We start from the raw sequence: 22,506 nt of genomic DNA, 5'->3' as shown, positions 1-22,506 counted from the left end.
GACAATTCTATGCCCTAAACTCTCCACTTCTCAAACTCAGGCCTGATTTACATCTGGCTCTTTGCTCCACTACAGCCAGCTTGGGCTTCAGCTTTCCAAGTTCCACGCTCTAGAATTTCCTTCCTAAATCTTTTGATCTCTCCACCTCCCTTTCTTCCTTTCAGTCTCTCTCTAAAGCCCAGCTCTTTGGCTCAATGGGGAGAATTTTCTCCCTGTCGGGTGGGTCGGTCAGGAACGGGAATGGGCCTGCATGGAGCTGATCGCCGCCCACGATCGGCTGGGCGCCGCCATTTTACGTGGGTGGGCCAATTAAGGCCCGCCCAGCGTGACGCACGCCCAGTAGCGCTCAGCGTTACCTGTGCGGGCGGCGGGAGGAGGGAGAGCTGGGGCCTGTGCTCTTTCACGCACAGAAATCTCCCTGAGGCATGGGGCTGCCTCAGGGAGATTCAGTTCAGTTTCAAAATTTAAAATAAAAAAAGATAAAAAGCATTTACACATGTCCCCTCGTGTGACAGCGCCACATGAGCTGGGACATGTTTATCAAACGTTTAAAAAATATTTATTAGTTTAGTAAACCCTTCATGAAACCTCATCCCGCCCGTGGATGAGGTTTCATGATAAATGCGAAGGCCGCCTGGGCTCTTCACCTGCCCCCCCGACAGCCTTAAGGCCGGACGGGCATCCCTGTCAAATTGCTTAATTCATTTATTAATGACCTTAACAGGCCTTTGACAGTTCGGTGGGCGCCCAGCCGACTCCAGTGCATGCCCACCGAATGAAAGATTGGAATGATGCGCCATGACACACACTCGATGTCACCACGCATCATTTTACATGTCGGCATGCTCACCGAACAGGAAATCCTGGCCAATTTTTTGGTTATTCTTCCTAATACCTTCTTTGGCTTGGCAATTATTTTTGAATGTACCCGTGTCAAGTGTTCGGGACATTGTCTAATCATAGGTGCTACATAAATGCAATTACTTATTGTATTTAAAACTAAACAAGGTTGAGCCATTTTATGGAACTTTTTTGAAATTAAGTATTGTTCTCATATCTCATTACTGACATTCACAAAAACAAAAAGGCCCTAAATTTCCATGGGGGTTAACCCACTGTACCTTTGTCCAAAGCAGAATCCCCAGATGCTATAAACAGGTAAAAACTGTTCATGAATAGCACTTCCCTGGGGTTCCACTGGTTTCACACCAAAATTACAACAGGAGATTGGGAGATATCCTATAGAATTTCAGGGCCAAAGACTAGTATAAATTTTCAAAGTGAAATGTTTAATGAGCAATGTAGCTGTGGGGAAAAAAAAGGTAATTTCTTGCTTTAGTTTTATATCATTTCATGCAGGTGTTAAAATGGGATTTGTTCTCAGCTGTAAATATAAAATTGAAGGCAGAAAGCAGGCAGACTGGGAGAAAATCAGAAATTATTTAAGGCAAAGCAACCTTTAAGGGCAGGGCAACATGTTTAAAGTGTTAATGTCTGTAGTTTTGTCAGCTGAAATATTGTTTCTTATTATTGTGTGGCTTCAAATTGAGCAGGATTTAACAATGGGGAAGTTGATAGTTAGTTATATGTTGTGTACACCCGTCAATAAAGGTAAAATTGTTAGTCCTTTGTTTGCTTGAATGTTTTAAAAGAAAATGACTTTACTTCTGAGTTTAACGGACACTTTTAAATTTTGTTTGTCTCAATCATTTATGAAAAGTGTTTCTCAGCTAGATAAACTCTGTGGACGGGTTATAACAAACTATAATGTAGATCAATATTCAGGGAACTTGTGGCCTGTGTGCCTCACAGTGCAGTTAAGCTTAGCAAACAACTTATTTTCTATTTTCAGAAGATAGATAGCTAATCTTGCAACTACTTTAAAGCTGCAATGTCTTTGCTTCTGTTCACTTATCCATTTACCGTAATAACAAATCTAGCAGTATTTCGCCAAGTACTGGTGACTGTCCAATAAAGTTGTCTTGCTGATGTGACAAGTCCTAAGGACGTAAATTGAATCTAACTGAAGTTTCGATAAGATGTTTCCCAGTTTGTTGGATAAATCACTGGAAGCATCTTAATCAAAGATTTTTCATTAAAGCTTTCAAGCTTGGTTAGCCTTCTGAAGTAACCACTTGCAACATTCATAACATGTATTTTAACACCACTTTCATCTGGAGAAGAATTTGGGCTTTCAGTATTGATATAATCAGATGAGCACACTTTTCCCTGAAAATCCTTCTCCATCCTCCAAACACCACTTCCTACTTTGCCAAAATGCCAATTTATATCTTGACAACTAATTATCTTTGTGACCAATGTAAATGAGAATTCCAAGAATAATTGCTACATAGGTTGTCATGGTCACGTTCTATGCTTATTAGGAAGGTGGATATTTTACCTTTTTTATTTAAAAAAAATGAATGGAATGAACAATTTACCTTAACAAATAGACTCCTGGATAGTGGCATGTACATTTAAAACACTGGCCTGGAATTTCACAGTACCCACTCTAGCTCCACCATCACTGAAGGTGGCGATAACTCCTCTTGCCCACTCAAATAGAGTTTCTGCTATACTTCTGTTATGATGTTAGTATTTAGCAGTTCTAAAAAATGCCTGGCACTTCTTTGTCCTCTTCGGGTACCTGCAGCTCCACCTGTTCAGCTTTGTCTTCATCTCCTAAAAGACTGATTCGAACCAGTCCAGCAGCCTGCTGAAGGCAGCCAGCAGCTTCCCAGATTTGTCTTCCTACCCATCCATTTGTGTTTCACGTAGACTGTTGCTGCTTTGTCACAGCTGGGTGCATCTCAGTGCCGGTAGGACCAGAGTGTTTGCATGATCACAGTTAATTTCAGCTCCAAATCTTTTGCAATTTACTAACAGAGGCTCAATAATTACTGGAGCTGCCTGAAAATCAGCATGAGGGGTCCGCTCTCCAGTACATTTGCTGAGAAGTACAAGCCTGAGCACCTGTGCTTGCAGGACCTGGAGAAGGAGGTCATTTCTTCTGCCCTTTCCTCCAATGCTTTATCCTCATGTTCATCCACTGTCCACTAATATGCCACCATTGGCAAACAACAACAGAAAAATCCTTTTATCCCAAAGGAGGCGTTTTTCGGCAGGAAAAAAGTCTTGGGAAAATAAATATCTTAGGCAGCCTCCTGCTTCAGTTTGAGCTCTTGTGACTAATTGAATGATTACCTTGTTGTTTACTTTATATTTTTGTATTAAATATGGTCTCCTTTTGTGAAACAAATTGGCCGCTTCAAGTTGAAACAGGAAAGTGAAAAGAGTGTACATACTCTTAGATTAACCCCATATTTTCCCCTTACCAGTTTACTTGCTTAGGGATGGACATGAGCAATATATAAATGTTTCATAAATAAATCATGAGTCACAATAAATGATTTAAATCAATCACTGTCTAGGTAAAAATTGCCCTTTTCAGATGATTACCATGCCCATTTATGAGATTTGTAATGTAAATTATTCAGCATGTTCAAGTTGAGTCTTTAAGTAAAAGGTGTTGACCAAGAATTGCAGCCAAATTGTTAACTGCTTAAATTTTAACCTCATACTGAGGGCAAACTAAAATTAGACCATTTTTGTTCTGTCTGTTTGTGCTGTTATTTGAAGGCGTGTACCTCAGATGTTCTCACCAACAGAAATGTCTTGTTTTGAAATGTTTGTTATTACTTATTCATTAAACCTACCAGTAGCAACGTTGGGCTTGATCTGACTATGTGCATATTAATTATGGCCTCCTGGCTTTTAACATTATTTGTTTTGTCTCAGAAGGGTCCCAGTGGGAGAATGGAAAAACAAAACTATATGGCGCCTTTCATAACATCAGGAGGTTCTAAAGCACTTTACAATCAATGAAGTGTTTCTGAAGTGTAGTCACTGTTGTCATGGAAATAGGAAACCGTGGCAGCCAATTTGTGCACAGCAAGATCCGATAAACAGCAATGAGATAATGATCAGATAATCTGCTTCAGTGATGCTTACTGAGGGATAAATATTCGCAAAAACACCAGGAGGACTCCTTCACTGTTCTTCAAATAGTGTAATTCCATCTTTTAAATCCACCTGAGAAGGCAGCTTGGCATCAGATTAATGGCTCATCAGCTTAGATGACACCCCCACAGCACAGCCCTCAGTCTAAATATGAGCTCACAGCTGTAGAGTGGGGTTCAAACCTATGATCTGCTGATTCAGAGGGGAGAGTGTTCCATGCTGTCAAAGCTGACACTTTATTAGATTGGATAAGCTGATTAGATTTTGGAGATTTGTGCAGTATTTAGATTCAGCAATTTATGTGTGAAATTTGAATACTTCAATTTAAAATAGAATCAAATAAGGATCTGGAACACAGCAATACATACAGCAACTATAGAACCCCGTCACCTCAATGAAAGTGAGATGAAAATCTTAAAGCCAATTTGCTGCATGGAAGCCAATGTGGTAATTTTTCTTCTTCTTAAGCATGTACAATCTGCAAAGCTATGAATTTAAATGAAAAGTCCCATATTTTTATGGACTTGAAGGAGAAATCTATTCTGCTAAACTGTCACAAAATCCTATATATTAAATAGGAGATACCTGTACATTTATCACAATCTGTCAGTTGCTCCTCATTACTGCAAATTGTGCTTTAAAATTGCATGTTAAAAGCAGACTGGAAGCATTTTGCTCCTGATCGTCTTTAGTCCCTGCCATAAACTCAGTTCCCTAGCCACAAACTCACTCCCATCCCTGGCCACTCTCTGAATCAGGCTGTTCACAATCTTGGCGTCCTATTTAGCCTAAACTGAGTTTCCGACTGTACATCCTGTCCATCACCATGACACCTACTTTCATCTCCGCATTATCACCTGTCTCCAACCTTGCGTTAGTCCTTGTGCTGCTGAAACTCTCATCCATGCTTCTGTTACCTTCACAGTCAACAATTCAAGTGCTCCCTTGTCCAGCCTCCCACCTTCAACTCTTAAGAAACGTTAGCTTAGCTCATGCAAAACATTTCTGCCTGTATCCTAACTCGCACCAAGTCCTGTTCACTTATCACTTCTGTGCTCCTTATATTGGCTTTCAGTCTGGCAAAGCCTCAAATTTAAAATTCTCTTCCTTGTTTTCTAATCCCTCCATGACCACACCCCTCTCTATCTCTGTGCTGTCCTCCAGCCCTACAACTCTCCACGAACCCTGCATTCCTCTGACAATGTTGTGCATCCCTAATTTTCCTCATTCCACCACTGGTGGTCATGCCTTCAGCAATCTAGGTCCTATAGCTCTGCAATTCTCTCCCTAAACCTATTGCTCCTTTAAGGTGCTCCTGCACACCTACCTCTTTGACCAAGCTGTAGATCACATATCCTCATATCTTTCTATGTGGCTTGTTATCAAATTTTGTCTGATAACACTCCTGTGAAGCACCTGGGGAAGTTTTATTATGTTAAAGGCACAATGCAATTGCAAGTTGTTGTTGTTGATGTGATATCATTATGGTTCTCTCCGGTGACACCATCTTGTCACATTAGGGATAGAACTGTATAAAATGCCTGCTCGAATACCATATCTGACGAGCAACTGCAAATTATAAAGCATAGTTAACATGTGGCCAAGAAAGGTTAAACCAAGGCAAGGTTCTGCCTGCTCAGGTTGGTGTAAAAGATCCCAGGGCATTATTTGAAAACGAGTTCTCTCAGTGCATACAAAGCAACACTGGTAAAGGTAATTAACTGGCTCAATTGCACGTCCTGAGAATGGGAAATGTGGTACAATATTAAAAGCACAATTGAGTTACATTCATGGAACTCTTTTCATAATCCATCCATTCATCTGCATGTAGTTTATAATGTGGTCACGTAAAAACAAACCAATGTTTGCTGTAGACTGAGTAAAGTTGTGCATGTTGGTTCATAAATTCATTGATTTATTATTTATTTTGATAGGCTTTTAATATGGCTATCTTTACATTCAGATTGAAGTGATGTCCTGGGGGGATTTTGTGATTATCAGCTATAGATTTTTACAAGTATTAAACTTCACCCGAAAGGCTCTGCATGAAAGTCCCAGATCAGGTTACAATGCAACTCAGTGAAATCCAGGTCAAGATGTCTGAAGCTGTCCTTTTGTGTCAATTTCACAGTCCTGGATAATGAGAGGGCTCACACGCCTTCATAAATTGTTCTTAGGGCCAGCTAAGATTTACACTTGTTTTAATAATGTGAATCCAAATTATTCAACACGTTATTCAATTTGATAAGAAAACAATCAAAGCACTTCTTCTTATCGTGTCCACGGACAGTCTATACATGGCCCAGCCAGAACTAGACACATTTTTGTGCCTTGTTGTTGAATTCGGCAAGATCTGCAACAGTGCAGGATTCCTCTAGCGATAGACATTGCAGGAGATGTTGCATAGTCTGTGGCTCAGTTCCACATTCACAAGTTTCGGTCTGGTTGTATATCCCCATTTGCTTAGTGACACCTTTGAACGACCTACACCAGTCCTAAGTCTGTTAAGGCACTTCCAGGTTGCCCAGTTGCAATTAGCTCCTGGGGGAAGGCTTTCATCCGGTAGAATTCCCATCGCTGGGGGTTGTTCGAGACTGGCGAGCCGGTCTTTCCACAAGGCGATGCGGGCTTCAGATGGGGTTGATTGTAATGGAACAACACTGTTCATGAAGCTTTTCCTTGACTTTAGGCGGCTGGGTGTAGGTGTATGACCATGTAGAGGGTGCCTCTCATCTGATGTTTGATGGAGTCGCTCTTTCTTGCTGGCTACCGTTCTTCTTATACTCTTATACCACCACGCACAGCAAGTAGTGTATACATCATTTTCAAAGCACTAAATCATTCTAATTCTGCAATTATCTCAGTGAGAACTAGAATCACTCAAACGCAGAGTTAAATTTCATACTACTCTCTCTCGATACTCTTAAACTATTAACCTCTATCACCATTTTCATCAAGTAACACTTGTGTGTTTATACTACAACTATATGTTGCATTTGGAGGAATAAAATAATTATTGAATTTCAGGCTCCACTGTGCCTATGAAATGTTATTACTTAATTTCCTGTGTCTCTATCAGCAATTTTCCTGGTCTTATAATTTTACAAAGAAATTACGCCCACCCTGTGAAACTTCCAAGACAAAAGCCAGCAACTTTAACGTTTAATCCCTATGATGAACTGTTCAGTGATAATGCACTAGGATTCCACAGATGGCAAGACTGGATTTAATTAAGCCAAATGTTGAAAAATGTGTTTGGTTTTTGTCAACAACGCATCAAATAAAAGCAGTATTTTCAATAAATTACGCACAGAATTATACAAATTTGGATGCATTATTTAAGCAGTTGACACATAGCCTGTGAAAAAATCTTTTCTATTTTTATTTGCCCTTACAGAGTGTTAGAAAAGGCAGGAAACTCAGCTGTTAATCACATCGTTGAAAGGGGTTCAATGCCAAATTTTGATCCTGTTTCTAACTAACTCTCTACTCTTTTCTGTTCAGATCTTTTGTGATTTCAATGGACAAAAAAGGTGTAAAACATTGGGCTAGGGTAAATAACCTTCTGAATTTTTTCTTCTCTCCATAGAAACATCTGGCAATGCATGATTGAGATTTGAATCTCAACATATGGAACATCATAGCATCAAGCCAGTTTTCCAGCAGTCCAACAGATGATGTACGGTAAGCATAGATATCAACAGCAACCTTCTTTTTCCCTTCATTCTCTCATGGAGTGAGGGCGCCTTCGGCAAGGTCAGCTGTTGATGCCCATCCCTAATTGCCCTTGAACTGAGTAGCTCACTAGGCCATTTCAGAGGTCAGTTAAGAGTAAACCACATTGTTGTGGGTCTGGCACATTTCCTTCCATAAAGGCTAATAATGAACCAGATGGATTTTTACAAAAACCATTACTGAGACTAGATTTTCAATTCCAGATTTATTAATTCAATTTAAATAACACCAGCTGGCTGGGATTTGAACACAAGCCCCCAGGGTTTTAGCCCAGGCCTCTGGATTACTAGTCCAGTGACATCACCACTCCACCACCTTCACCCTCACTTAAGAGTTATATATAGCCTTTAACATTCCAGATTGTCGAAGGTGCCTTTACAGAAAAACAGTAACACAAACAGTGCCGGGACATTATAGCAGGGGTTCCTCAGGGTTGTGTCCTAGGCCCAACTATTTTCAGCTGCTTAATCAATGACCTTTCCACCATCATAAGGTCAGAAATTGGGATGTTTGCTGAAGATTGCACGAGGTTCAGCACCGTTCGCAACTCCTCAGATACTGAAGTAGTCCATGTCCAAATGCAGCAAGACCTGGACAAGATTCAGGCTGGGCTGATAAGTGGCAAGTAACCTTTACACCACACAAGTGCCATCTCCGTTAAGAGAGAATATAACCATCGCCCCATGACATTCAATGGCATTACCATCGCTGAATCCCTCACGATCAACATCCTAGTAGTTACCATTGACCAGAAAATGAACTGGACCAGCCATATAAATTCTGTGCTACAAGAACAGATCAAAGGCTGGGAATTCTATGGCGCATAACTCACCTCCTGACTCCCCATAGCCTGTCTACCATTTATAAGACACAATTCAGGAGTCTGAGTGAATACTTTCCACTTGCCTGGATTAGTGCAGCTCCAACTGCACTCAAGAAGCTTGACATCATCCAGGACAAAGCAGCCTGCTTGATTGGCACCCCATCCACCACCTTAAACAGCCAGTCTCTCCGCCACCGATATATAGTGCTAACGGTGTGTACCACCTACACGATGCACTCAACAACTCACCCGGGCTCTTATAATAGCACGTTCCAAACCTGTGACTTCCACCACATAAAGGATAAGGGCAGCAAGTGCATGCTACCACCATGGAATGCCACCACCTTGAAAGTTCCCCTCCAAGGAACTCACCATCCTGACTTGAAACTATATCGCCATTCCCTCACTGTCACTGGGTCAAAATCCTGAAAGGCCCTGCCTAACAGCACTATGCGTTTACCTACAACACATGGCCTGCAATGGTTTAAGTAGGTGGCTCACTAACATCTTCTCAAGGGCATTTCGAGATGGACAATGAATGCTGGCCCAGCCAAGGACGCCCACATTCCATGAACCACTTTTTGAAAAGAAGCCCAGCCAAGGGAATGATATCAGGATGGTTGACTGAAGACTAGATCAAAAAGATGTAAGATCTTTAAAGAATGTGAGAAATAAATGATTGGCTAGGGAAAGGGACTGCAACAATTGGTGAAGAATTGGAGCAACATTGGGCACCAAAAACAGTGGCTGTGGTCTTCCCAATGTTCAACCAAAGGAAGTTGTGATTCAACCAAGATCAGTCTTGACAGGATACAATCATCAACATACATTTAGAAGTGATCCATGGCTGTAGTTATGGCACCTTCTCAGTATGGCCAGTGAAATTATATTGTGTGCTTGGGCAATATGGGCAACACATGATTACAGCCATGATGTGAAATGATAACAAGACAATGTGACAATCAAAACCAAACACATAACAAAGCCTCTCTGGGGTGGATTGTAGGTTGGTAAAACATATATTAGAGCAACTTCAGCTTGTTGAAACCGGGTATAGCTGCTCAGAGAAACTGGGCTGGAGAGGGACGGTGAATAATTTGGATCTGGAACCAAATTCAAATTTCAGTTTCAGATTCTCCTGAGGTGAATTAACCTTTTTTTTTCTCCTATGTGAAAATAAATGCTGGAAATACAAGATTTGACTTTAGGATTATTGAAAAAGAAAACTGATGTTGAAGATTGAAAAAAAGAGTTACAGATTGGTAATGGCGGAGATTTAGTAGATCAGTACAGATACAATAAGTGCCTCCTGACAAGCAATATGCTTGAGCTCAGTAACCAGAATTCCTGCTATTTAGCTCAGTCACAATCTAACAACTAGAAAAGAAAATGCATAAATTGGTCACCTTAATTCTTACAATAAGCAATGTATTCAAGTCTTTGAAAGGCTTTTTGTGAGGTAAAATACTGCACAGCCCATTTCATGATGCAGTTGAGAAATGATTGGTCCCATATGTACTTTTCATACAAAAATTATGGATACATTTTCATTTCTACTAATTGAATCATAATATAGCTGATAAATCTGAAAGCTTTATATGAACATTTAGGCTCCAGGAAAGCAGTCTCAAGATACCATATACAGGAGGTTATGTCTACTATGGTCAGTGACGTGGTTAAACTGAACAATAAAGTCTAATTACAAATAGGCACCTTGCCTTTTTGTGGTCATTCTGTGCATTTTATGAAAGGCATTTTTCTAGTTTCTGTAGAAAATCCCAAGTCTTTTCAGTCTGTATTTAAGCAAACAGAAAATGCTTACTGGGTGATGTTGGTGATGTTGCTCCACCCTCTGTGGTTGTTGTGGTTGTTTTGGTGTCTGGTGGCATTGCCAATGTTACTGATCTGGCCATGGATGGGGGAGGTGGCGGCGCCAGCATCTGTGTAGAAATGTAGTGGCTCGGGACTTTGCTTACCACTTGACCACTGCCATTCAGCTGTAAAGAAAACACCACACTTAATGATTATAATCAAAGAGATTCATGATCTTCACTGTGGAATTCAAACCAGAGCAAACTGTACTTTACTGTGATTTGGGTTGGATTGGTAAGACTGCTGTTTACATGGGGAATCAAACCTAATTTGGATTACTCTTACGTTGAATAAATATGCTGCAGTTCAATAGTTCTCCTGTTATGCAGCAGGAGGCCGCTGCTTTCTTGAATAACAACATGGCTGCACCAGCAGTCAAATGTATCCTCGTGGATGCAGGCTGCATAATGGACATCCTGAGCCAAACCTACCTTAAACTAGGTCTCTTGATTGGGGTTGAATACAAATCAAAAACAGCCTTAGAGTCGCACATACCTAGAGCATATATATACATTCAACTGGCATAAAACAAATGTGGGGCGGTATTTAACGGGGGTGATGGGAGTCTTGGCCACCTGCCTGAGTACTGGTGAGAGCCCCATGTCACTTCCTTTGGGGAAACCCTGTCAAATTAAGTGACATCGGGCACTTAACTGGGCAGCAGTGGGCCTTCCCAGGATTAAGTACCCTGGGGGTGGATAGCCCGCCCTTCAAGAGCTGCCAGTCAATCAGAGGCCAGCAGTTATGCATTGCTCGGCAGCACCACTGGAGAGGTGGTGGCTCCTGTCAGTAACGCACCCCACCAAGGCTCAGGATCACCAAGGGACCCAGGCCACATTTGAGTGATGGGGGCTGGGTGAGAGGGGTTGAAGTTGGTTAATAGTAAGGGCAGGGGGTTGGGTCTCAGCAGGCACCCCCCTTCCTGATGCCAGGTCCCTCGATCAAGCACCAAGTGCCTTTGAACAAGGGACCCTGCTCCCCTCCCCACCACCTGGGAGCTTGCAAGCAACCCAACAGGGTTTGTTTTTCGGGCTTCCTGCATGGTGGTCCCCCGTCTGCCTCTGGGTGGAATGAGGTCCTTAATTGGGCATTAATTCCTACTTAAGAGCCTTCATTGGCGCCAGGGCAGCTAAGCCAACCATGAGACTTCCCACCCCAGACTCAACTGGGGCAGTGGTGGGAAAGTGGCGGGGTCCCCACCTGTCACCCTCCTGCCCGATTCCTGTTTTGCACCCCCACCACCAAGGGGCAGGGCATCAAATTCCACCCATTCACTCAATACTTTTTTTAAAAAATGGGCTGGCTGAGTGTCTGGTTCCCTTCTCTCAAAGACATTCATTAAAAATTGGCTTTTACAACAAATAGATTGTTGAAACAGCTGCACCCAGGGAAACCATTGCTTGATTGACAGCTCAGGCTCTCTGATTTATTCTGTCAATATCACAATGTTTATTTACACAAGATAAAGAGGTTTCAAGTGCTTGCAGTTTCTGTTTTTGATACTTTAAAGGTTCTGGATGATTGATACTTTTATTGGGCTGTAGTAAAAGCAATATTTATGATTGAATGATTTTAAAAACTTTTTTAAACATCCTATTGTCAATAAAGGGTTCATTGGTTCTAAACAGGGTATATTGTGGGTGGATGTGTATGGAAGTGCCATAGCTAGTCATAGGGTGCACAAGAGGCCATGGGGTGGATGGAAGGACATAGCTTGGCATGGACAGTATAAAGGGCCATGGGTGGGTGGTTTGGGGCATAGCTTGGCACGGAGGGTATGAAGGGCCATTGGGGTTGCTGGGGGTCATAGCTTGGCACGGAGGGTATGAGGGGCCATGGGGTAGGGTGGGTGGGGGCATGAGTTGGCATGGATGGGGCATGAGGTATGTGTGGAGGGTGAGGGAGTGTGAGAGCTGAGGGCTAGAGGACCTTATTGTTATTATTATTGGGGTGCAGGCCAAAAGCGCTTAGCCAGACCTTTTAAACAGCCCGCCTTTGTACCCGGCAATCCCTGTGGCTGCCTCTGAATGTGGCCTCTGAACTCTTTCCGGGGGCGGAGAGCACAACTCCTGTTAGCACCGGCCCCAAGAATGAAATTCCCTTCTTTGCAGGCACTTTCTCTTGAGGTGGGCGTGCCATGCCGGACAATCTCCCAACTCCCCTCAGCCACCTCAAGGATGAAAATCCGGCCCATTGCACGTGCAATATGTTTTCAACAAAAGATAGGAATTAGAGCTCAGGCAGCATTGCCCATCATTTTTTAAGAGTCAAAAAAGTCCCAACAATGAACATTGCTTTCAGTGCTCCCTATCACTTGATATCGTGAAGCTTGATGAGCAACAGCAGAGAAAAATTGTCTGACGGCTGTACCTGAAGCCAAGATCAAACTACTTGGCTGTGACTTATTTTGGAAACTCAGGTTCAGTCGGCAAGTAGTAAGAGAATGACGCTATCTGTTTCAAGCAGACCTCCAGACAACCTGGGACTCAGGAATAGCAATTTTAAGAACTACCATGATGACCATGGTCTTTAGTTTTTCCTCAGGTTCCTTATTCAGAGGAAATCAGCCAATTTGTTGTCCTCTTTTGCACCAAAGTAATACCTTCCTCAACAGGACCAACACCTCATCTTATTCTCCCAAAAGAACAACAACAGGGCTGTGCCACCATTGCCATTTTCATTGAATAGTTGCATTTTCGAGGACAAAGTTGGTGATTTCCAGCATGAGCAATGGGTAAGATTTCTGGGTGGCACAATGAGCTGGACACTGTCCTGCCTTCCTCTAGCTTCTAGATCCAAACGCAACAATATTGTTGAATGAAAATCTTAACATTGTCTAGCACTTGAAGTTCTCACTTTGATGAGAGGAAAAATGGATTTCTTTTACATTAGCCAATGATTAATAACACCATGTCGTACAGACAGCAACCATGGGCAGAATTTTACATCCCGTGGGCAGGCACATGTCTGACCTAATCGGGCATAAAATCGCGCGGGAAGACATCAGGCAAGTGCCCCAATGTCATCCCACACTCACCCGACGTGGACGTGCGCAGAAGTCAGAAGCACACCCGCTGACAATTAAGACGGCAATTAAGCCCATTAACAGTGCAACTGTCTCCGATTTTTCATGGCCTGTCCAACCTTATGGTTGGTGGATGGGCCAATCAGCCAGGCGGCCTTTACATTTTTCATCAAACGTCATCCAGGGGCGGAATGAGGGTTCCAGCAATAAATAAAATAAAAATAAAAATCTGTGGGCATCATTTTTATCAGCTATATGTTCAGGTGCCTGATTGTGATGTTTGGACATTTTTTTTTCTGAATTTCAAAACTTTATTTCATAGGTTTCGGGCTTCAGCTCCCTGAGGTAGCTCTTTGCCTTCAGCGAGCTTTCTCTCAGTGCTCCCCAAGCCCATGTTGACGTCATCGCCCACCCTCCTCCCGGCAGCACTGAGCTTTTCAGTACCCGCTTCATGCTGGCTGGCCGTTAATTGACCAGCCAGTGTGAAACCCTGGTCGTGGACTGATCATGGTCGGCGGTCTGTTTCCCAGCCAATAGCGGTCCATAATTCAGGCCCATGATTTAAATTTAAGAGAATCATCTGCATTTTGCTGAAAAAAGACATTTTGTCAAAGCTTTTCGTCAGTCGCCATTAATTGGTGCATTCTCCATGGCAACGTCTCTATCATTCAGAATCCACTTGCTAACCAGTCAGCGCTCTCTTCTCATACAGTATAAAGCTGTTGCTTCCCCTGACATTGGTATTGTTATGATTGTCCTGATGAGTGCAAGACAAAAAGCTTCAACAAAATGTCTTTTTTCAACAATATTCAAGTTCTGTAGTACCAAATGGCTATTAGAATCATCTGTACCAGCCTTATTTGAAGATGAAGGCAGATTTGAAAGGTGGCTCTTCAGAAATTAAAGCTACCCTCTTGCAGTCCTGCCTAATGATACCCTTTCAGCAACCAGTAACAGAGCGCAGACAAAACAAAGCCCATGCGTCACCAAGATCATTACTGCGCATTCCACAGCCATCCTGTTGTAATGCTTTAGATATCTACAAACTGCTACAAAGTCTACAGAAAGGAACGAAAGACCACCCAGCATCAACCTGGGCACCAGGAATGCCAATGGCAAACCCAACCTGCTGACCCTGCAAAGTCCTCCTTAGGCTTGTGCCAAAGTTGGGAGAGCTGTCCCACAGACTAGTCAAGCAACAGCCTGACATAGTCATACGCACGGAATCATACCTTACAGATAATGTCTCAGACACCACCATCACCATCCCTTGGATGTCCTGTCCCACTGACAAGACAGAACCATGAGAAGTGGTGGCATATTGATATACAGTCAAGAGGGAATTGCCCTGGGAGTTCTCAACATTGATTCTGGACCCCATGAAGTTTCATGGCGTCAGGTAAAACATGGGCAAGGAAACCTCCTGCTGGTTATCACCTACTGCCATGCCCCAAGCCTCCCAAGCTGATGAATCAGTACTGCTCCATGTTGAATACCACTTGGAGGAGTACTGAAGGTGGAAAGGGCACAGAATGTACTCTGGGCGGGGGACTTCAATGTCCATCACCAAGAGTGGCTCGGTAGCACTACTACAGACTGAACTGGCCGAGTCTTGAAGGATATAGCTGCTAGACTAGGTCAGCAGCAGGTGGTGAGTGGACCAACAAAGGGAAAAACCTATTTGACCTTGTTTTCACCAATCTACCTGTAGCAGATACACCTGTCCATGACAATATTGGTTGGAGTGACCACCGCACAGTCCTTGTGGAGGCAAAGTCCTGTCTTCACAATGAGGATATTCCCCCATCATGTTGTGCGGCACTACCACCGTGTTAAATGAGATGGATTCTGAACAAATCTAGCAATTCAGAACTAGGCATCCATGAGGCACAGTGGGCCATCAGCAGCACCAGCAGAATTGCATACAACCACAATCTGTAACATGGCCTGGCATATCCTCCCACCCTACCATTACCATCACGCTGGGGTATCAATCCTGGTTCAATGAAGAGTGCAGGAGAGCTATGCACCAGGCATAGCTAAAAATGAGGTGTCAACCTGGTGAAGTTACAGCAAAATAAGCATGCGATAGACAGAGCTAAACAATTCCACAATCAATGGGTCAGATCTAATTTCTGCAGTCCTGCCACATTCAGCCATGAAAAGTGGTGGATAATTAAATAACTCACTGGAGGAGGCGGCTCCACAGATATCCCCATCCTCAATGATGGGGGAGCCCAGTGCATCAGTGCAAAAGATAAGGCTGTAGCATTTGCAACAATCTTCAGCCAGAAGTGCCGGGTGGATGATACATCTCAGCCTCCTCCTGAGGTTCCCAGCATCAGCAATAGTATTGAAGACTTTTGTGTTCCATATTAGCTGAGCCCTCAGCCAAGCTGTTCCAGTACAGCTACAACACAGGCAACTACCCAGCAATGTGGAAAACTGCCCAGGCATGTCCTAACCACAAAAAGCAGGACAAATCCAATACGGCCAATTACCACCCCATCAGTCTATTGTCAAGCATCAGTAAAGTAATGGAAAGTGTCGCTGACAGTGCTTTCAAGCGGAATTTACTCCGCAATAACCTGCTCACTCTCAGTAGTTTGGGTTCCACCAGGGCCACTCAGCTTCTGACCTCATTACAGCCTTAGTCCAAACATGGACAAAAGAGCTGAACTCAAGAGGTGAGGTGAATGTGACTGCCCTTGACATCAAGGCCGCATTTGACTGAGTGTGGCATCAAGGAGCCTGAGCAAAACCGAAGAAATGGGAATCAGGGGGAAAACTCTCCGCTGTTTGGAGTCATAACTAGCACAAAGAAAGATGGCTGTGGTTGTTAGAGCTCAATCATCTCGGTTCGAGGACATCATTGCAGGAATTCCTCAGGGTAGTGTCCTAGGCCCAACCATCTTCAGCTGCTTCATCAATAGCCTTCCCTCCATCATAAGTCAGAAGTGGGGATGTTCACTGATGATTGCACAATGTTCAGCACCATTCGCGACTCATCAGATACTGAAGCAGTTCGTACCCATATGCAGCAAGACCTGGACAAAATTCAGGCTTTGGCTGATAACTGGCAAGTAACATTTGTGCTACACAAGTGCCAGGCAACAATCATCTCCAACAAGAGAGAATCCAAACCATCTCCCTTGACATTCAATGCATTACCATCACTGAATTCCCCACTATCGACATCCTGGGGGTTACCATTGACCAGAAACTGAACTGATACAGTTATACAAATACTGTGGCTACAAGAACAGGTCAGAGGCTGGGAATTGTGAGGAGAGTAACTCACCTCCTAACTCCCCAAAGTCTGTCCACCATCTACAAGGCACAAGTCAGGAGCGTGATGGAATACTCTCCACTTACCTGGATGAGTGCAGTTCCAAACACTCAGAAAGCTCGACACCATCCTGGACAAAGCAGTCGCTTGATTGGCACCCCATCCACCACATTCAACATCCACTCCCTCCACCATCAGTGCATCTTGTCAGCAGTGTGTACCATGTACAAGATGCACTGCAGAAACTCACCAGGGCTCCTTTAACAGCACCTTTCAAGCCCGTGACCTCTACCACCTAGAAGGGCAAGGGCAGCAGATGCAAGGGAACACCACCAGCTGGAAGTTCCCTTCCAAGCCACACACCATCCTGTCCTGGAACAAAATCACCGTTCCTTCACTGTCGCTGGGTCAAAATCCTGTAACTCCCTCCCTAACAGCACTGTGGGTGTACCTACACCACATGGACTGCAACAATTCAAGAACGCAGCTCACCCCCACCTTCTCAAGGGCAATTAGGGATGGGTATTAAATGCTGACCTAGCCAGTGACACCCACAACCCTTGAAAGACTATTTTTAAAAATCTGGACAGATGAGGAGGTACCTTACCGTACAATTTCCACAATACTCTGCAAGATTATCATTACCCACTGCCTACTTCACAATTTTGATATACAAAGATGTCTAACTATAGAACTGTGGAGGAGGAGAACTATGACAAGAATCGAGAATCAATAGAACATATGCACTATGAGATGAATGTAGCTGAACAAATGTCAGTACAGTCTGGAGGATTGGTGCACTTGGCACTCATTCGACATGCATTGTATGAAATGTCTGAGTTTACTTTTTAAATAATTCTCCTGTTGGCAAATTAGAAGAAAAAGTGGCTCAAAATGCCACCTGCAACACTGTCCTCTGAATCTTTGGAACTACACCAATGCCCTTTGATGTACTGCTACTCTGTTTTACACAAAAAAAACCTCTCAGATCAAAGCTCAAATAAAATGCGACCAACTTACTTCTTTACTTTTTATAATGTGTGCGTGACGCCAGTGAGTTTTACTACTGAATACCCACTTAGTTTACATTGTGTGCACTGACTAGCATTTGGGAAGAGTAGCTATTCTGGCTGGCCGCAGGATTTCAGTGGGAGGCAAGTGGGATTTAGGTAGCCCTGCAGTTGCCCTGATTTCTAAGGTGCCCTTGAACCTGATTCACACTGTGGCTTTCTGGTCCTGTCAGTTCTTTGGTGTAACTGTCACTTGCACAGAAATATTGAATGGCTTAGATGTGGCATTGCCTCAGAGAGAGATAGAGACCTCATCCATGCCTACTCCAGCCTCACGCCTACTGCCAGGTGCTTCTTCAGGAGATCCACTGATTTGCACGGGAGCATCACTCTATTCATACTGGAAAGTTATCACATAAATGTGCTTCTGATGTTTTTCATTTACTGGCACTCAGCAGCCTACAATACTGCACCTGTAACTGCTGTTTCCTGCAAATTTGTAACACATTTATTAAATTGTTTAACATTTCCACGTCGCTTAGAATTCTATCCCATTGAGGAAAAAAATCATCAATAATATTTTCAAACATTTTAGTTTGTGCTTATCATGAGGACTCAGGGACCAGCAGGAAAGTAGCTACAGTCCCCAGGAATTAATAAATTAACAAATTAGAGGCTGCAGAATAACAGACAGCGCCCAAATATGTACTCAATAGCAGTTGTGGTGTAATTGGCAGAAGGAGCTCTTTGCCTATGAATGTGCTGTCGTCTAAAGTAAGGATAATGGCCTGGGTTGACCTGCCAGCGGGTTTCTGGTAGGGGGCTGTGCTGGTGAGTTAACTTCCCGCCTGCTCACGGTAGAATTTGGCCTGGCCAATTTTAAAGTATCCCTCATTTAAAGCCTATTCATTGCCTTCCCATTTGGAACAGGCTAGAAGTTGGCGTGATGTGGCAGAAAATCATGTGGCCTGGCGACTGTCTATGGGACAAGCTGGGTAGGTGGTATCTGCTTCTGGTGGAGTTTTGCCATGGAAGGGAGGCATGGTGGGATGAGTCCAGGGCTGGGGAGATCTAAACTTTTCTCGTCCTGCTCGTTCTGGCCCCACAAAGGCAAGAAAAATATTTACATTCATTGGCCTTTCCAGCCTCGATTGCCACGGTGGGAAAGCTGTGGGCTGGAGTTAAAACTAAGTCGATTTTCGATGATGTGCATATGTAAAAAAGGCCATGCATGTTGGTGTGGTTCATTGACACCTTTAAGCAGGTTAAAATCGTGAACTGTGAGAGCCTTAACAGTTCCAGTGTGGTTAGCTAACTCGGAGCATTTGACCTGCCAACTTGCCTAGTTTCTACCAGGTCGTGATGGTTAATTACACCCTCATACATGGAAAATTTCTAAAATTGACCTTTTTAAAGTTTGTCTATGGTTGCCAGTAACTGTGTTTCATATTGATTTGCTACAATTATAAACAAATCTATCACCATGTAACTATGCAACACTCCTTAGGTTCATTAGTTAGCAGTCTGACATACAACTTCAAAAAATCCACTGCAACACTATTGTAAATATTGTTGCCACATTAATAACGGTTATAAATTCCCACATCCTGACGCAAAATATTCATTATAAATATTCATTAAAGCACAAGGGGGTGGAAGTTCCTCAATCTCCTACCATAGAAATCCTGGAGAAACAGCATAAATGACCAGGCTAGTGCGACATGTAGGAAATAAAACTCTTTACCCATGAACTGGAAGCCAGACAGCCACTCAGCTCCAGGGGAACGGGAGTTTTTGCAGTCAATGCAAAAAACATATATACTATGGTAATGATCTTCACTGTCATCAGGTTCAAAAAGCATATATTGAACTCCATCATGGGACACAGCATGCATAGCTTGCTCATCTCTGCCCATTTTTGCTTTTTAATAAAAGAGGAGCAAGGTGGAGAGGAGGAAGCTGGTGGAGCAGGACTGGCAATCTCACTTCAGTATTTTGGAGCACACACGCCTGATAAAGTGGACATTGACACTTTAGCGGGTTTGACGAGACTACACAGGGTGAGTCAATGCAGGGCAAGTTATCAATCACAATTAAGGAATGGGTAGATGTGGTCAGTGAAGGAGGCCAAGCTATTACACCTGCCGACTCATTTAACTCCTAAGAAATAATAGCAAGGATACCACATACCCTCAGCACTGTTCACCTTTTTTCTTGTTGGCGGTACAATATTAACATTGAAGCACAGAAGTTTCAGCAGAAAGAACACCATTTGTCTCACAGCGCTGTGTCAATGCTAACTTCTCTCAGGACCCTCAAATCCTAGTTTCCTTCTTTTCCTCATTTTAACTTGTTCATCTAATGCTTCTCGAATGCTGTCATTAACTCAACTTTAACATCTGATTTGCCTAAATGCTATTAAAATTAGAATGCATTCCATATTCTAAAAACCTTTCTCATAAAAACATTTTTTCCAACTTCCCTCTTTATCCTTCTGTGCTAATCTTGTGTTCAAGTTTCCATGTTAAAAATAATTTTTCACCATTTCCTTTCTCAAAGCCTTTCAAAATTTTGACAATTCTATTTTTTCTCCCTTAACCTTGTCCGCTCTTGTGAACATAAACCTAGTTTTTAAAAAAAAAGTTTTTCATTATAATGGTTTCCTTTCATCGATGGTAATGTAGTATAGAAATACTTTGCCCCTTTACTGTGGTTCCGTTACCCTTTCTATAACGGAGTGCCCAAAATCATACGTAACACTTCAACATATATGACAAATAAATTAACCCATGCTGCAGCTATTGGATATGCCAAAAGATTTGAACCTGTGAGGCTGAATTAATTTCCTCTATCCAAAGAGTCCCTGGGCTAAATTCCATTACATATGTCGCAGTAGAAATGTATTTTCTCTGCATTTTCCACTGCAAATGAGATCAGCCTTGGTGCAAATTTACAGTTTAATTTTGCACTCTAATTTTGCAAAGAGCTTATAATGTTAGTGTAATGCTTGGAACAATGCCACTTGTATTTTATTCTGTTTCAGGCAGTAAAACCATTGTCACTACAATACTTCACATGCTCCATCTGCCAAGGAACACTGCAATAAAGTCACAAAACAATCATTTCTAAATATCTGGTGAATGTACATCCTCATGTGGCACTGTATTGCCAGTTAAATTAGATAAACACCAATGATGAGGCACTGATGCACTAGCAGAAAACCAACGCAGTCCCGGTTAGTTCATTACAAATAGGTATTTCATTAACATCTGCAAGCACAATTTACAACCATTAAGTCAAACATTTGTTAATGATGAAAATGTAATTCTTTTTGGAACCTCTTGGGCCCGATTTTAACACTGTGTCAGTGAGTGGGTTTTGAGCGAGTTCGTGTTTCACACTGAACAAACGAGTACACAGATATTCAAAAGTCAGTTTTAACCAGAGGTGGAAGTTATGTGAGTGATGGCCAAGACGAACAGCAAAGCCATTCAGACCTCTGCACTGTGAGGCCCAGGAAATTTTAAATCCCAGGCATCAACTGCATAGGCTCTGTTAGTCCCAGCCGAACCTGGCTCCTGCCTCTACCTGCTGCCAGGTCAGTCCGCTGGGAAGGCCACAACATTTTCCACACGCAGGCCATGGCTTATAATGACAGTCAGGACCTGGTGACATCATCATAGCTTAATCTGCAGATTCAGAGAAGGATTCTGCTGGACAGGAGAGCAGGTTAAGGGGGGAACTTAAGGGATTGCAGTTGGATAGATGTGAATGTATCCCATAGGCCATTTTAACTGTCTGTTCCTTTGGCGGAAACTGGTTGACAGCCTTAAAATTGGTGGTCAAAGCCACCTGATCCAATTAGAAACAAAGATTTACGGAACAGAAGGAGACCATTTGGCCTTTTATACACTGGAGTGTTTAGACGTCTCTGTCCCTTTCAAAGTAGGGTCTTTTGCAAAGTCAGCAGAGTTTGGGAATCACTGGAGACTGATCAGCAGAAACAGCAAAAGTAATTTCTCTAATGGGTTAGTAATAATTCCACTCCCAATTCCATTAGTAGTCACCACACTATAACACACAGCACAGGTTACCAGAAGTGTAATCATTAGTGGCAGTAAAACTTAAAATTGAGACTGGAGTTAATTAACCTGTGGAATCACTCATTGTGTGGTACACTTTTCAGAATAACTTTAAATTCTAAGCTATGTAAAGAGTCAACTCTTACATGCTGTCAGTGATTAATGAGTGATCTTTCACACATGTGGAAGACTGTACATATTGTCACATTGTTCATATAAAGTCACATATTATATTTTAAAAGATGTTTTCATGAAGTTCAGCGAATGGCTTTTTGAATCTAAAATTTTAACTGACTGGCCAGAAATGACATTAATGACAAGTATACTTCAAGAACACATCATAAAAAAAATCCATTTGATGAACCATCTACCGGGTAAGGCAATGGAATATAATGTACTCTGTAAAGGAGACTGTCTCCTATGGCCTGCAGCTGACACAGCAATGCAGGGAAGCCCTAGGAAGCACCAAAGAAACTGAAGGTGCAGGCGACAGAAAGATACTGCTCAAGCTTCTCACAGTGATTATCTGAGGTAAATAAACTTTACTGAGCCACACTATAGAAGTGTCCTGTGGTAAAATTTTTCCAACAAAATATTCTTACTATAAAAACTGAATCTGAAATGTTCATTATCTCTTTGATCTTAACTTC

At 42.6% G+C, this 22,506-nt stretch overlaps 1 protein-coding gene across 7 annotated transcripts in view; it reads right to left on the bottom strand.

Moving 5' to 3' along the window:
- Positions 1-22,506, bottom strand: part of nfic (nuclear factor I/C) — a 737,693-nt gene that overhangs the window by 111,080 nt on the left and 604,107 nt on the right. For 5 of the 7 annotated variants that reach the window (XM_078555858.1, XM_078555857.1, XM_078555861.1 and 2 more), the window contains one exon: positions 10,401-10,575. The exons of the other annotated variants lie outside the window; for them this stretch is intronic. In XM_078555858.1, the coding sequence (XP_078411984.1) occupies positions 10,401-10,575 (175 nt within the window). The remainder of the gene's footprint in view (positions 1-10,400; positions 10,576-22,506) is intronic. 7 annotated transcript variants of the gene reach the window in all.

Source organism: Cetorhinus maximus, chromosome 13, assembly GCF_964194155.1.
Source record: "Cetorhinus maximus chromosome 13, sCetMax3.hap1.1, whole genome shotgun sequence".
NCBI lineage: Eukaryota > Metazoa > Chordata > Chondrichthyes > Lamniformes > Cetorhinidae > Cetorhinus > Cetorhinus maximus.
Note: the sequence above shows the minus strand (reverse complement) of the source record. Positions and strands in the feature narration are given on the sequence as shown.